We start from the raw sequence: 14,447 nt of genomic DNA on the forward strand, positions 1-14,447 counted from the left end.
GTAGCCCCCAGTTTCACTCCTACTCCCCAGGCGATATCATTTGTTGACTTCTGTAACCGTAAAAGCCTTGGTTTCTTGCATGTTAACATCCGAAGCCTCCTCCCTAAGTTTGAGTTATTCACTGCGTTAGCACACTCCACCAACCCTGATGTTCTAGCAGTGTCTGAATCCTGGCTTAGCTTACCAAAAATTCAGAAATGTCCATCCCCAACTACAACATTTTCCGTCTCGATAGAACTGCCAAAGGGGGTGGGGTTGCAATCTACTGTAGAGATAGCCTGCAGAGCTCTATCGTACTATCCAGGTCTGTGCCCAAACAGTTTGAGCTTCTACTTCTAAAAATCCACCTTTCCAGAAATAAGTCTCCCACTGTTGCCGCTTGCTACAGACCCCACTCAGCCCCGAGCTGTGCCCTGGACACCATATGTGAACTGATTGCCCCCCATCTATCCTCAGAGTTCGTACTGCTTGGTGACCTAAACTGGGATATGCTTAACACCCCGGCCAACCTACAATCTAAACTAGATGCCCTCAATCTCACACAAATTATCAACGAACCTACCAGGTACAACCCTGAATCTGTAAACATGGGCACCCTCATAGATATCATCCTGACAAATTTACCCTCTAAATACACCTCCGCTGTCTTCAACCAGGATCTCAGTGATCACTGCCTTATTGCCTGCGTCCGTAATGGGTCCGCGGTCAAACGACCACCCCTCATCACTGTCAAACGCTCCCTAAAACACTTTAGCGAGCAGGCCTTTCGAATTGACCTGGCCCGGGTACCCTGGATGGATATTGACCTCATTCCGTCAGTAGAGGATGCCTGGTTGTTCTTTAAAAGTGCTTTCCTCTCAATCTTAAATAAGCATGCCCCATTCAAATAATTCAGAACTAAGAACAGATATAGCCCCTGGTTCTCCTCAGACTTGACTGCCCTTGACCAGCACAAAAACATCCTGTGGCGTACTGCATTAGCATTGAACAGCCCCCGCGATATGCAACTTTTCAGGGAAGTCAGGAACCAATATACACAATCAGTTAGGAAAGCAAAGGCTAGCTTTTTCAAACAGAAATTTGCATCCTGTAGCACTAACTCCAAAAAGTTTTGGGACACTGTAAAGTCCATGGAAAATAAGAGCACCTCCTCCCAACTGCCCACTGCACTGAGGCTAGGAAACACTGTCACCACCGATAAATCTACAATAATCAAGAATTTCAATAAGCATTTTGCTATGGCTGGCCATGCTTTCCACCTGGCTACCACTACCCCGGCCACCAGCTCTGCACCCGCCGCTGCAACTTGCCCATGCCCCTCCCGCTTCTCCTTCACGCAAATTCAGACAGATGATGTTCTGAAAGAGCTGAAAAATCTGGACCCCTACAAATCAGCTGGGCTAGACAATCTGGACCCTTTCTCTCTAAAATTAGCCACCGAAATTGTCGCAACCCCTATTACTAGCCTGTTCAACCTCTCTTTCGTAACGTCTGAGATCCCCAGAGATTGGAAAGCTGCCGCGGTCATCCCCCTCTTCAAAGGGGGTGACACTCTAGATCCAAACTGTTACAGACCTATATCCATCCTGCCCTGCCTTTTGAAAGTTTTTGAAAGCCAAGTTAACAAACAGATCACCGACCATTTCGAATCCCACCGTACCTTCTCTGCTATGCAATCCGGTTTCCAAGCTGGTCATGGGTGCACCGCAGCCACGCTCAAGGTCCTAAACGATATTATAACCGCAATCGATAAAAGACAGTATTGCGCAGCCGTCTTCATCGACCTGGCCAAGGCTTTCGACTCTGTCAACCACCGCATTCTTATTGGCAGACTAAATAGCCTGGTTTCTCTAATGACTGCCTCACCTGGTTCACCAACTACTTCTCAGATAGAGTTCAATATGTCAAATCGGAGGGCCTGTTGTCTGGACCTCTGGCCGTCTCTATGAGGGTGCCACAGGGTTCAATTCTCGGGCCGACTCTATTCTCTGTGTATATCAATGATGTCGCTCTTGCTGCTGGTGAAGCTCGGATCCACCTCTATGCGGACGACACCATTTTGTATACATCTGGCCCTTCATTGGACACTGTGTTAACAAACCTCCAAATGAGCTTCAACGCCATACAACACTCCTTCCGTAGCCTCCAACTGCTCTTAAACACTAGTAAAACTAAATGCATGCTCTTCAACCGAACGCTGATTGCACCCGCCCACCCGACTAGAATCACTACTCTCGGCGGGTCTGACCTAGAGTATGCATACAAATACCTAGGTGTCTGGTTAGACTGTAAACTCTCCTTCCAGACTCACATTAAGCATCTCCAATCAAAAGTTAGATCTAGAATCGGCTTCCTATTTCGCAACAAAGCCTTCTTCACTCATGCTGCCAAACATGCCCTCGTAAAACGGACTATCCTACCGATCCTTGACTTCGGCGATGTCATTTACAAAATAGCCTCCAACACTCTACTCAGCAAATTGGATTTAGTCTATCACAGTGCCATCCATTTTGTCACCAAAGCCCCATATACTACCCACCATTGTGACCTGTACGCTCTCGTTGGCTGGCCCTCACTACATATTCGTCGCCAAACCCACTGGCTCCAGGTCATCTATAAATCACTGCTAGGCAAATCCCTGTCTTATCTTAGCTCACTGGTCACCATAGCAACACCCACCCGTAGTCTGTGCTCCAGCAGGTATATCTCACTGGTCATCCCCAAAGCCAACACCTCCTTTGGCTGCCATTCCTTCCAGTTCTCTGCTGCCAATGACTGGAACGAACTGCAAAAATCTCTGAAGCTGGAGACTCTTATCTCCCTCACTAACTTTAAGCGTCAGTTGTCAGAGCAGCTTACCAATCACTGCACCTGTACACAGCCATTCTGAAATTAGCCCACCCAACTACCTCTTCCCCATATTGTTATTTATTTTGCTAATTTGCACCCCAGTATCTCTATTTGCACATAATCTTTTGCACATCTATCATTCCAGTGTTAATTACGAAATTGTAACTATTTTTGCACTATGGCCTATTTATTTATTGCCTTACCTCCTTAACTTACTACATTCGCACACACTGTATATATATTTTCTGTTGTATTTTTGACTTTATGTTTTGTTTACCCAATATGTAACTCTGTGTTGTTGTTTTTATCGCACTGCTTTGCTTTATCTTGGCCAGGTCGCAGTTGTAAATGAGAACTTGTTCTCAACTGGCTTACCTGGTTAAATAAAGGTGAAATAAAAATACATAAATAAAAAATCACTGGACCACTAGGAAATGCCTGGATTGCCTAAACAGGAAGCTTGTAGTCCTGCCATGTCCTGCAATTGTGTATAGTCACTGATTAACAAACACAATACACTCTGTATTTCTCTCTATATATATTTCTCTCTCTCTCCCTCTCTCTCTCACACACACTTTTTAAAACACACACATTAAGTCCTGCTTTCACAGTCAACTCATAATCTCCCTCAGGTGCTCGATCTCTAGTCTATCCTGTTGAGGTGAAGAGTTTATGGTTTTGTATCTTGAGAAAAGGGCTAGTAGCGAACAGGAAGACTACAAAGCACAGCTTAGTGAGGTCACTGGACCACTCCAATCCATTCCCATTATGGCTAAAGTTGAAACCATGATGTTCAAAGGGATTTACTTTACATCAACCTTGAACAGGTCTCTGGTGCTTTAGCTTGTGGTGCCAAGGCAGCATCTGTGAGCTAGTGAAAACAGGAAGGCTTGCTGCTCGCCTTTGGACAATAGAAGCCAACAGGGAAATAGGATAATTCCTGTGTGTGGTGTGTGTGTGTGTGTGTGTGTGTGTGTGTGTGTGTGTGTGTGTGTGTGTGTGTGCGCGCGTGCGTGCGTGCGTGCGTGCGTGCATGTGTGTAAGATTGTGTGTGTGTAGGGTGGTACAATGAGAGGTGCCTCGGAGTGGTCCATTCAGTCATGCATCAGTCAATGGACACGTCAAGTGTCGCCTGTCACATCAAGAGTTCCTGGAATACATGACTTCCTCTCCCCAGAGGGGCTTAAATATACAACATTTCAAGTCACCAGTAACAATTCAACAGTGGAACATTGGGTCATCCATTGCCAGAAGGATAGAATGTGTACTACAATGAACATTTTGGACCAGTGGAATCCATTGATTAGGCCTATGGGCAGAATTGCCCTCATTCTAGAGAGGCACCAAATTATGTCAAATGGTGTTTTAAAAGACCACTGAAGCAGGCTTGGTTGCATTTCAACAGAGCTGTAGAGTAGCTTCATACAACATAGCTACAAACAGATGTTACACTTTGAAAACAGTACTGCTGCCTGTCTTAACTAGTCTGTCATTGTAAGTTAATAAACAGCAGGAGAGAAGGGGTCAGTCAGGGTCTAATGCAAGTTAAGGGAAATTGTCAAAAAAACTGTAACAGTGCATTTCCTTCACGTCAAACCGTGACATAACTGCTGATATTAGGAAACAGCGTCCCTGTGCAGGATCAGAATTCTGACTCAGCCCTCATACCATATGCAAGACCATGCCAGTGTACTGTACCTACAATGTTTCATCCATGGGAAAAGACAAATAAAATGTTATTTGTCACATGCTTCGTAAACAACAGGTGTAGACTGACAGTGAAATGCTTACTTACAGGCCCTTCCCAACAATGCAGAGAGAAAGAAAATAGAGAAATAATAGAAAAGTAAAACACGCAATAAAAGTAATAATAAATACACAATGAGTAACGATAACTTGGCTATATACGGGGTACCAGTACTGAGTCGATGTGCAGGCGTACAAGGTAATTGAGGTAGACATGTACCAGTGGAGGCTCCTCAGAGGAGGAATGGGAGGACCATCCTCCTCATTGAATTTCATTTTTAAATAAAACTATACTAAATATATTCACGTCACCAAATAATTGATTAAAACACACTGTTTTGCAATGAAGGTCTACAGTAGCCTCAACAGCACTCTGTAGCGTAGCACCATGGTGTAGCCGGAGGACAGCTAGTTTCTGTACTCCTCTGGGTACATTAACTTCAATACAAAACCTAGGAGGCTCGTGGCTCTCACCCCCTTCCATAGACTTCAACTGAAATTATGACAACTTCCGGGGGACGTCCTCTAACCTATCAGAGCTCTTGCAGAATGAACTGACATGTTGTCCACCCAATCAAGGAATCAGAGCAAAATTAGTGCAAAAAGGGTCAATGCAGATAGTCCGGGTAGCTATTTGGTTAACTATTTAACTAACTATTTAGCAGTCTTATGGATTGGGGGTAGAAGCTGTTCAGGGTCCTGTTGGTTCCAGACTTGGAGCATCGGTACCACTTGCCGTGTGGTAGCAGAGAGAAGAGTCTATGACTTGGGTGGCTAGAGTCTTTGACAATTTTTTGGGCCTTCTTCTGACATCGCCTTGTATAGAGGTCCTGGATGGCAGGGAGTTCGGCCCCAGTGATGTACTTGGCCATACGCACTACCCTCTGTAGCGCCTTACGGTCGAATGCCAAGCAGTCGCCATACCAAGTGGTGATGCAGCGAATCAAGATGCTCTCAATGGTGCAGCAGTATAACCTTTTGAGGTTCTGAGGACCCATACCAAATCATTTCAGCCTCCTGAAGGGGAAGAGGTGTTGTCGTGCACTCTTCATGACTGTGTTGGTGTGTGTGGACCATGATAGATCCTTAGTGATGTGGACACCGAAGAACTTGAAGCTCTCGATCCGCTCCACTACAGCCCCGTCAATGTGAATGGGGGCGTGTTTGCCCCTCCATTTCCTGTAGTCCGCGATCAGCTCATTTGTCTTGCTGACATTGAGGGAGAGGTTGTTGTCCTGGCACCACACTGCCAGGTCTCTGACCTCCTCCCTATAGGCTGCCTCATCGTCATCATAGGTATGACTATAGCACTAGCTTAAATCACATGGAGTTTAAATCACACCCCACATGAATGGGGACCTTAAAGAAAAAGATGTAGGCTATAGAACATGTCTTACATATTTCAATTACACACATTAATGGTCAGCTATATTTAAATTTGACAATCCTTCTATACAAGCTTAATTTAATTTAATTATGCAATTATAACATATTGCATGATCAGTAAAATCCTGAAAAATGCTGTATTTCAAAGATTGAATCATCAGGGATTTGGGCCTATCTTTATTCTATTATTTGCTTTTTATGCATGACTTATGTTACCATTCGTTGACTTTATAGCCTCTATGGTATTCAATGAAATGCTATACAAACCAATAAAAACACATGAAAACATATAGGCAGAAACAATATGTGACCTGCCCGGATAAACTTTACACCATGACAAAATATCAAAGAGATCTCATTTAAATTTGTTTTATTACCTGGTGGGCGTCCCAGGTAATTCTGCAAGATCGCACCTTAATTTTGCTGCATTGTCCTTCAACTGTAAATTCCTGTACAGCCTCAACATGTTTCCACTCCATTTTTCAAATCAAATCGTTGCTCTGCTCATCCAGCAAACGTAGCCCTGGTCACCGCGCCTATGAATGACAATGCACCGATTCCTATCGCAACTTTCGCACTTGTCCGATGAGGTGATTTACGAGTCTCTTCCTCCGGCTCGAGGAGCACGGTTTGTTATTCCCCTCGTGTCACGTTAGAACATGTAAAATCAGCGTGCTCATTCACTGAACAGAGAGGGCAAATCAAGTCCGTGACTCTGTCGGGATGAGATGGACCGGTATAGTTGTCACATCTATTTATCCTGGCGAGTAACGGGTCACACTATATGTTGCCTCAACAAACACCCCTAGCTACCTTTAAAACAATTAACCTTGACTATAAGAACATCTCAAACGCCCATTCTTCGTCGCTGACGTGACTTTGTGACTGCGTAAGTTTTTCTCCCCTGTGAGGGTTTTGTTCAAATTTTGACGTGCCAGCACTTCTTTTCACTCTCCTCTCTCGCTCCCCCTCTCCTCTCTATGCTGCTGGGGCCGGACTGCAGCACGAGAACATCCCCTCCCTTTCCCAAGCTCCTGCTGCCATAAAGTCTCTGCGCCACAGCTGTCTCCCGGACAGGTCTCCTGATGCGCACGTTATGGAGTTTTAGGGGAAACGAAACCTTGTATTAATCTCGTGCCAATCATTCCAGCGCTTTCATGCATCAAATTCAAAAATTGATGTGCTCTCAGAAATACAGATTACACTTCTTGCATAATAAATGTCATTCTCAATAGGACCTCAGAGTCAGTCTCAAACATAAATGGTACACTTGCTGCTTGGTCCACACACAAATCCCAATTATAAGGACCTAATCATTATGACACCTAAACTATGTCTTCAATTATGATTTTCCCCATGGACCAAAAATGTACAATGGAAAAAGAGCAGATCATAATCTTTATCAACAAACCCATGACCTGTTTTGACCTGATCAAACCTCTTCCCTAACCCAGCTGTTATTTCTATAATTACACACAGTTGTGTGGGTGTCCAGTAAGCCATAATGGTCCGTCCGGCCACTGCTGCCTGAGCCTTGCTCTGTTGTAGCCACAGCTCACTCCCTTACAACACATCCAGTAGCAGGAGCATGTGGAGGCAGAGGCAGCAGGAGTAATGAACATGAAGCTGAATTCAGCGTTCAGAGCCACGATAGTCCACAAGGCCCATTATTACATATTTACAAACCTCATTTGATAGGCTCTTATCGAGGCATGGACGTATGTTAGAATGGTCCGCTGACTATTTCGGCTCCTTGACTGTGAACATTGCAGCAAACTTGAGAATACATCCACCAGCAGGTGCATGTGGGGTCTGAGCGTGTGGAGGATCAGAAGAGACCAGAGTCAAAGCAACATTGGTGAGGTAATCTAAGTGGGAAAGCAGGGAGTTTCCACTGTCTGTCCAAGGGACCACCTGTTATTTGATCTCCTCTGGCCTTATAAACAAGGTCCACTGGAATTCTGAACAAACTGACATTGATCAGACTGATCATCCCCAGAACAGCCCAAGATCACACCCAGCACAGCTGTGAACTCAGACATTCAGTCCAATGGCTGCCATGACTGAACGAAGGTCTTCTGCCTCTCCACACTTCATGTCTAGGAGGAAGGGGGTAAGGGAGGAAGGAAGGATGGGAGGAAGGAAGGAAGTGAACATACAGCGAGACATAGAGAGGGAGGATAAAGAAGAGGAGGGAAAGTCACTGACAGACAATGAGAAGAGCACAATGTGCTGGCGTAGGCTACGTCTGTTTCTCCCTCACTGAACATTCAACTGGACTGATGACAGAGATGAAGAAGAATTGTAACCGCTTTCTGAATTATGATCAGGATTTAATGGGTTGTTGTGCCGGAGTCTGGTCGAGTGGTAACGCTCTAGACTCTGGACCACATATGCCCCTCCACGGGGTTCGTGTCTCGGCTTAGCCGCTGCCTGTGCCCTTCCTACCTGTCATTCATCCTTCATTGTCTCCCCCCTAACATCTGCCTGTACTGTCTGAAAACCAATAAAAAGACAAAAGGATGTTCAAATCTCCAATCTCCTTAAAAAAAAAGGATCGCTTGGATTGAGTAGGCCTACATATAAATGATAAGACAGTGAACTACTCCACCCTGTGAGACACTGACGACGCACAGAGAGATATGAGAGTGCTAAGAATCAACACTGCACAGTAGACTATACAGTAAAATAAAAAACCCTAAGCCACTGACAGCCCTCCACGACAAGCTCATGGGTTGCAGCTTGAGTGCCCCTTGATCAGAATGAGACACCATGCTACATGTTATCAATTAACAGTAGTCCTGTGTGGCTCAGTTGCTAGAGCATGGCGCTTGCAATGGCAGGATTCCCGCTGGGGCCACCCATACAAAAATGTTGCTTTGGATAAAAGTGTCTGCAAAATGGCATATATTATATACATTATATATACAAAAGTATGTGGACACCCCTTCAAATTATTGGATTTGGCGATTTCAGCCACACCCGTTGCTGACAGATGTATAAAATCGAGCAGACAACCATGCAATCTCCATAGACAAACATTGGCAGTAGAATGGCTTTACTGAAGAACTCAGTGACTTTCAACGTGGGATACCACCTTTCCAACAAGTCAGTTCGTCAAATTTCTGCCCTGCTAGAGCTGACCCGGTCAACTGTAAGTGCTGTTATTGTGAAGTGGAACCACGTCTAGGAGCAACAACAGCTCAGCCGAAAGTGGTAGGCCACACAAGCTCACAGAACGGGACCGCCGAGTGCTGAAGCGCGTAGCGCTTAAAAATTGTCTGTACTCAGTTGCAGCACTCAATACTGAGTTCCAAACTGCCTCTGGAAGCAACGTCAGCACAAGAACTGTTCGTCGGGAGCTTCATGAAATGGGTTTTCATGGCCAAGCAGCCGCACACAAGCCTAAGATCACCATGTGCAATGCCAAGCGTTGGCTGGATTGGTATAAAGCTCGCCGCCATTGGACTCTGGAGCAGTGGAAAAGCGTTCTCTGGAGTGATGAATCATACTTCTCCATCTGGCAGTACGACGGACGAATCTGGGTTTGGTGGATGCCAGGAGAACCCTACCTGCGCCAATGCATAGTGCCAACTGTAAAATTTGGTGGAGGAGGAATAATGGTCCGGGGCTGTTTTTTATGGTTCTGGCTAGGCCCGTTAACGCTACAGAATACAATGACATTCTAGACGATTCTGTGCTTCCAACTTTGTGGCAACAGTTTGGGGAATGTCCTTTCTTGTTTCAGCATGACTATGCCCCTGTGCACAAAGCGAGGTCCATACAGAAATTGTTTTTTGAGATCTGTGTGGAAGAACTTGACTGGCCTGCACAGAGCCCTGACCTCAACCCCATCGAACACCTTTGGAATGAATTGGAACGCCAACTGCAAGCCAGGCCTAATCGCCGAACATCAGTGCCCGACCTCACTAATGCTCGTGGCTGAATGGAAGCAAGTCCCCGCAGCAATGTTCCAACATCTAGTGGAAAGCCTTCCCAGAAGAGTTGAGGCTGTTATAGCAGCAAAGGGGGGACCAACTCCATTTTAATGGTCATGATTTTGGAATGAAATGCTCGACGAGCAGAGGTCCACATACCTTTGGTCATGTAGTGTATTAACAGTAACCCCACCCCAGTAACCGTAACCTCAGCACGCACACACACACACACACACACACACACACACACACACACACACACACACCTCAGTGAGAATCAGCCCAAAAATCCTCTTAAGACAGTTATGTCATCAGACTGTTGTAATCCATCAGGACTGACTGACTGAGAGAACCAGTCCAGAATAAAAGCACTCACAACTAAAGGTAGATGCACTGTTGCTAAACGTGTTAAGTTACTAGGCTAAACGATATACTAGGTTATCTGCTTCTTTTAATACATTCATGGCGGAATCTGAACTTGGAGATGTGCGCATGTAACTAGCTGTCAATTAAGGACATAAGCGAACGTTTGAGTGACGGATGAGTATCTCAGATCATAAACTGTGAAACTAAATGCAATTGCTTTTGAGCACTGCCTGGGGACAGTCTATAGGGGAAATGATTGACATTTGACACAAAAATAATAGCCAAAGAAAGCAGTCAGGATTCCAGCCTGGGTCAGAGATGCCAGACCGTAGTAAATTGAGCTTTATCTCCTGTTTTCACATGGACAAATTCTGAGGGAACTGTAATCATGCCTGTCACTAAGCCTTCTTCTAATCCTCTGTACTCTACAAACAACAACAGACACACACTCACTCAAGCAAACTCTAACACGCACACACACTTGCTCGAGCACACACATACACAAACACAGCAACACACTCTCTGCCTCTCTCTCACAGTTAAAGACCCACTAAGAAAATCTCTTAAAGACTGCATTACAGTAAAAACATTTTTTCCCCCCCTATTTGGCCCTATGGATAGGAATTATTAGGACTTGAAATGATAAATCATGACATCATACATACCTTCCTTCCCATTCACAAACCTAATGAGCAGGCAGGCATTATGCCAAGAAGTGTGTTGGTTTACTGCAGTGTGTGAATGTGTGCATTTGTGTGTGTTGTGAGGACTTACCCTGTCCTCACAAGGCTGGTCTGAGCTCCCTCTACTGCCTTTGTTGGACTGGTCCTGAGAGAGCTGGCTCCCTGAATAGAAAACAAGGACATTACATCAGACAACAGTGCAGACCACTAGTCATTAACACAGCAGACAAGTACAGCGTTAATAATCTAGATTACAATTACCAATCTAGATCACACCTGACTCAATGATGAAACGCAGAGGTCTACCAATCATGAGGAGAAAAACACATTCCTAACAAAATGACATTGACATACACCTACTACACAGGATAACAATCGCTTTAGGATACAGCCCAGGACCAAATCTATCACGAGTCAGACATCTGATCAGTATCACCACAGACTGCAGCCATACCTTCTAGGACAACTCACTGCATTGCGGTCTCCTAACCAACTTCCAAACTCCCCTGTCACACTAGTCTCAGACTGGATAAGAGCAGATGCCCGGCGCGGTACAGTATAGTACAGCCCCCACAGAGCCCTCAGTCAGATGGTGATCTAGTCTAATGAGTCCAAACACTGAGCCAGAGCTGTCCAGGATCCAGTATTAAGTTGAATTATCATTGGTTGGTTCTCCACTGGGCCGGTGTGCCATGCCGTGTCACTCCAGTCCAGAGTCATAAGGGAGGGGTGTTTGTCCTTAACCGTGTGATCCCAAGCGGTTTGTTTACCCAACCGTCCCTCCCTCAGGCACTCAGTCCAGTGTCCTGGACTCTCTATTCTCTTTGGTGAAACAGCCCCCCCCCCCCCCCCCCAACTGTGTTATCTATAAATAGCTAGATGTTTAATTCCCTAAATCCCAGGCCTGAATCACTATGTGGGTAATCCTGTCAGTCAGCTGCAAATATATCAACCTCAATGGGCCGGTCCTCGTTACAATGCCCCCCAGGCAGGGCTGTAGGATGTTCAACGTTAATGGGCCAGTCCTCATTACACTATACCCCAGGCAGGGCCTTAACATGTTCAACCTCAATGGGCCGACTTGTGCTCATTAAAGTACAATGCCCCCCAGCCAGGGCCTTAGTACAGTATTTTCAACATGGATGGGTTTCTCTGTACTGTACCTCAACCTAATTATTATGTGGATTATAATTAATGGACAGTTTTTGTAAGGGGAAATCAAGTCAAATTTCAAAGTGGAAATTAGAAATTTCAGAAGCCTTTTTAAACCTCAAATACACTCACTACAAGTTTAAAATGTTCTGCATTGCAGGAAAGTTCTCCTGCAACAGGGTGATCAAATTAGGATCCTACATCTGTAGCATGTTCCACATGGCTGGGTTTCTCTTGCCTTGATTGTACTATACCTCCCCCTCCCACTGTTTGAAGGTGGGCTGGGAGCCTCTGATACCTTAACATGTGTCACTTCTGTATCATCATGGGTGTAACGTGGAATGTTCAGCCTGACCCCCCCCCCATCCCTGTTATCACAAATTCCCATCCACACACACCCATCAAAACGATCCATAAAAATGACCTTTGAGTTTATCCTCCCCTCTCAGGAAGTCAGAATACAGTATAGATAGCTAACATAATAAGAACTAGTGAACAGCGGTAAAGCTCCTCTCTCTACTTCAGGCGAATTCATTCCAACTTCCCAGGCCTTTCTCCCACTCCTGGTTAGGCCCCAGTTCCCCAGCCCTCCACCTCTGGTCAGGTCCCAGTGAGGCACCAGTCCTCCTGCCCTCCACCCCTGGTCAGGTCCCAGTCAGGCACCAGTCTCCCTGCCCTCCTTAACCCTGCAGGCCTGGGTGTCTCTCTCTCTCTGATCCGTCTCAGGTGCACAGGCCAGAGGAGGTCACCGGCGAGGAGACCAATTAGCCACAAAAGAGATTAGTTACATAAAAGCCAGCCAGGCAGGCAGGCAGGCCAACCATGCAGAGCCAGCACACACACACGCACACAAACACTCAGCCACGTGGAAAGGGACAGACAGGGCCAGTTATGTGTCATGGAAAAACAGGACTGAGAGCTCTAACAGGAACTCCGGAGTCAAAACAGAAACACACGTCCCGTTCAGGGACACAAAACAAAAGCACAGGTTGTGTCCCAAATGGCAACCTATTCCATTTATAGTGCACTACTTTTGAGTCCTTTTGACCAGAGCCTTATGGGCACTGGTCAAAAGTAGTGCAGTATTTAGGGAATAGGGTGCCACTTGGGACACAAACATTGAGCTGTTCCAGAAGTGAGAGAACAGTACATTACATTTTACATTTTAGTCATTTAGCAGACGCTCTTATCCAGAGCGACTTACATTCTTTTTTTATTTTTCATACTGGCCCCATTCGTGGGAATCGAACCCACAACCCTGGCGTTGCAAACCCCATGCTCTACCAACTGAGCTACATCCCTGCCGGCCATTCCCTCCCCTACCCTGGACGACGCTGGGCCAATTGTGCGCCGCCCCATGGGTGTCCCGGTCGCGGCCGGCTACGACAGAGAGTACAGTGTAACTGCTTTTCCTGACAACCTTCTTATGATAATGGCTTCTCAGTGAATGCCTGGTTTATATTATCTGATCTGTTACTAGCTAACCGAGAAACAGATAAGTCTGTGTCAGAAATGGCACCCTATTTTCTATATGGAATAGGGTGCCTCTGACCAAAAGTAGTGCACTCTATAATGAATAGTGTCAATTCCAGCCCAAAGGTAGCATACTATACAGGGAATAGGGTGCCATATACAGTGGGGGAAAAAAGTATTTAGTCAGCCACCAATTGTGCATGTTCTCCCACTTAAAAAGATGAGAGAGGCCTGTAATTTTCATCATAGGTACACGTCAACTATGACAGACAAATTGAGAAAAAAAATTCCAGAAAATCACATTGTAGGATTTTTAATGAATTTATTTGCAAATTATGGTGGAAAATAAGTATTTGGTCACCTACAAACAAGCAAAATGTCTGGCTCTCACAGACCTGTAACTTCTTCTTTAAGAGGCTCCTCTGTCCTCCACTCGTTACCTGTATTAATGGCACCTGTTTGAACTTGTTATCAGTATAAAAGACACCTGTCCACAACCTCAAACAGTCTCACCATAGCAACACCCACCCGTAGTCTGCGCTCCAGCAGGTATATCTCACTGGTCATCCCCAAAGCCAACACCTCCTTTGGCCGCAATTCCTTCCAGTTCTCTGCTGCCAATGACTGGAACAAATTGCAAAAATCTCTGAAGCTGGAGACACTTATCTCCCTCACTAACTTTAAGCATCAGTTGTCAGAGCACCTTACCGATCACTGCACCTGTACACAGCCCATCTGAAATTAGCCCGCCCAACTACCTCATCCCTATATTGTTATTTATTTTGCTCATTTGTACCCCAGTATCTCTATTTGCACATCATCTCTTGCACATCTATCATTCCAGTGTTAATAC

At 45.5% G+C, this 14,447-nt stretch overlaps 1 protein-coding gene across 2 annotated transcripts in view; it reads right to left on the reverse strand.

Annotated features, from left to right (window-relative positions):
- Window positions 1-14,447, reverse strand: part of LOC311145499 (apoptosis-stimulating of p53 protein 1-like) — a 37,640-nt gene that overhangs the window by 17,373 nt on the left and 5,820 nt on the right. The window contains exons 1-2 of one of the 2 annotated variants that reach the window (XM_084181753.1): window positions 11,441-11,647; window positions 11,061-11,131 (exon numbers count right to left, since the gene is read on the reverse strand). Coding sequence is in view for 1 of the 2 variants with exons in the window: in XM_084181752.1 (XP_084037878.1) it covers window positions 11,061-11,131 (71 nt within the window). In the remaining variant the exon portion in view is untranslated. Of the gene's footprint in view, window positions 1-11,060; window positions 11,132-11,440; window positions 11,648-14,447 lie in introns of those variants that run through there. The other variant, XM_084181752.1, reaches the window with a different exon arrangement.

Source organism: Coregonus lavaretus (genome assembly GCF_964263955.1).
Source record: "Coregonus lavaretus genome assembly, chromosome: 18".
NCBI lineage: Eukaryota > Metazoa > Chordata > Actinopteri > Salmoniformes > Salmonidae > Coregonus > Coregonus lavaretus.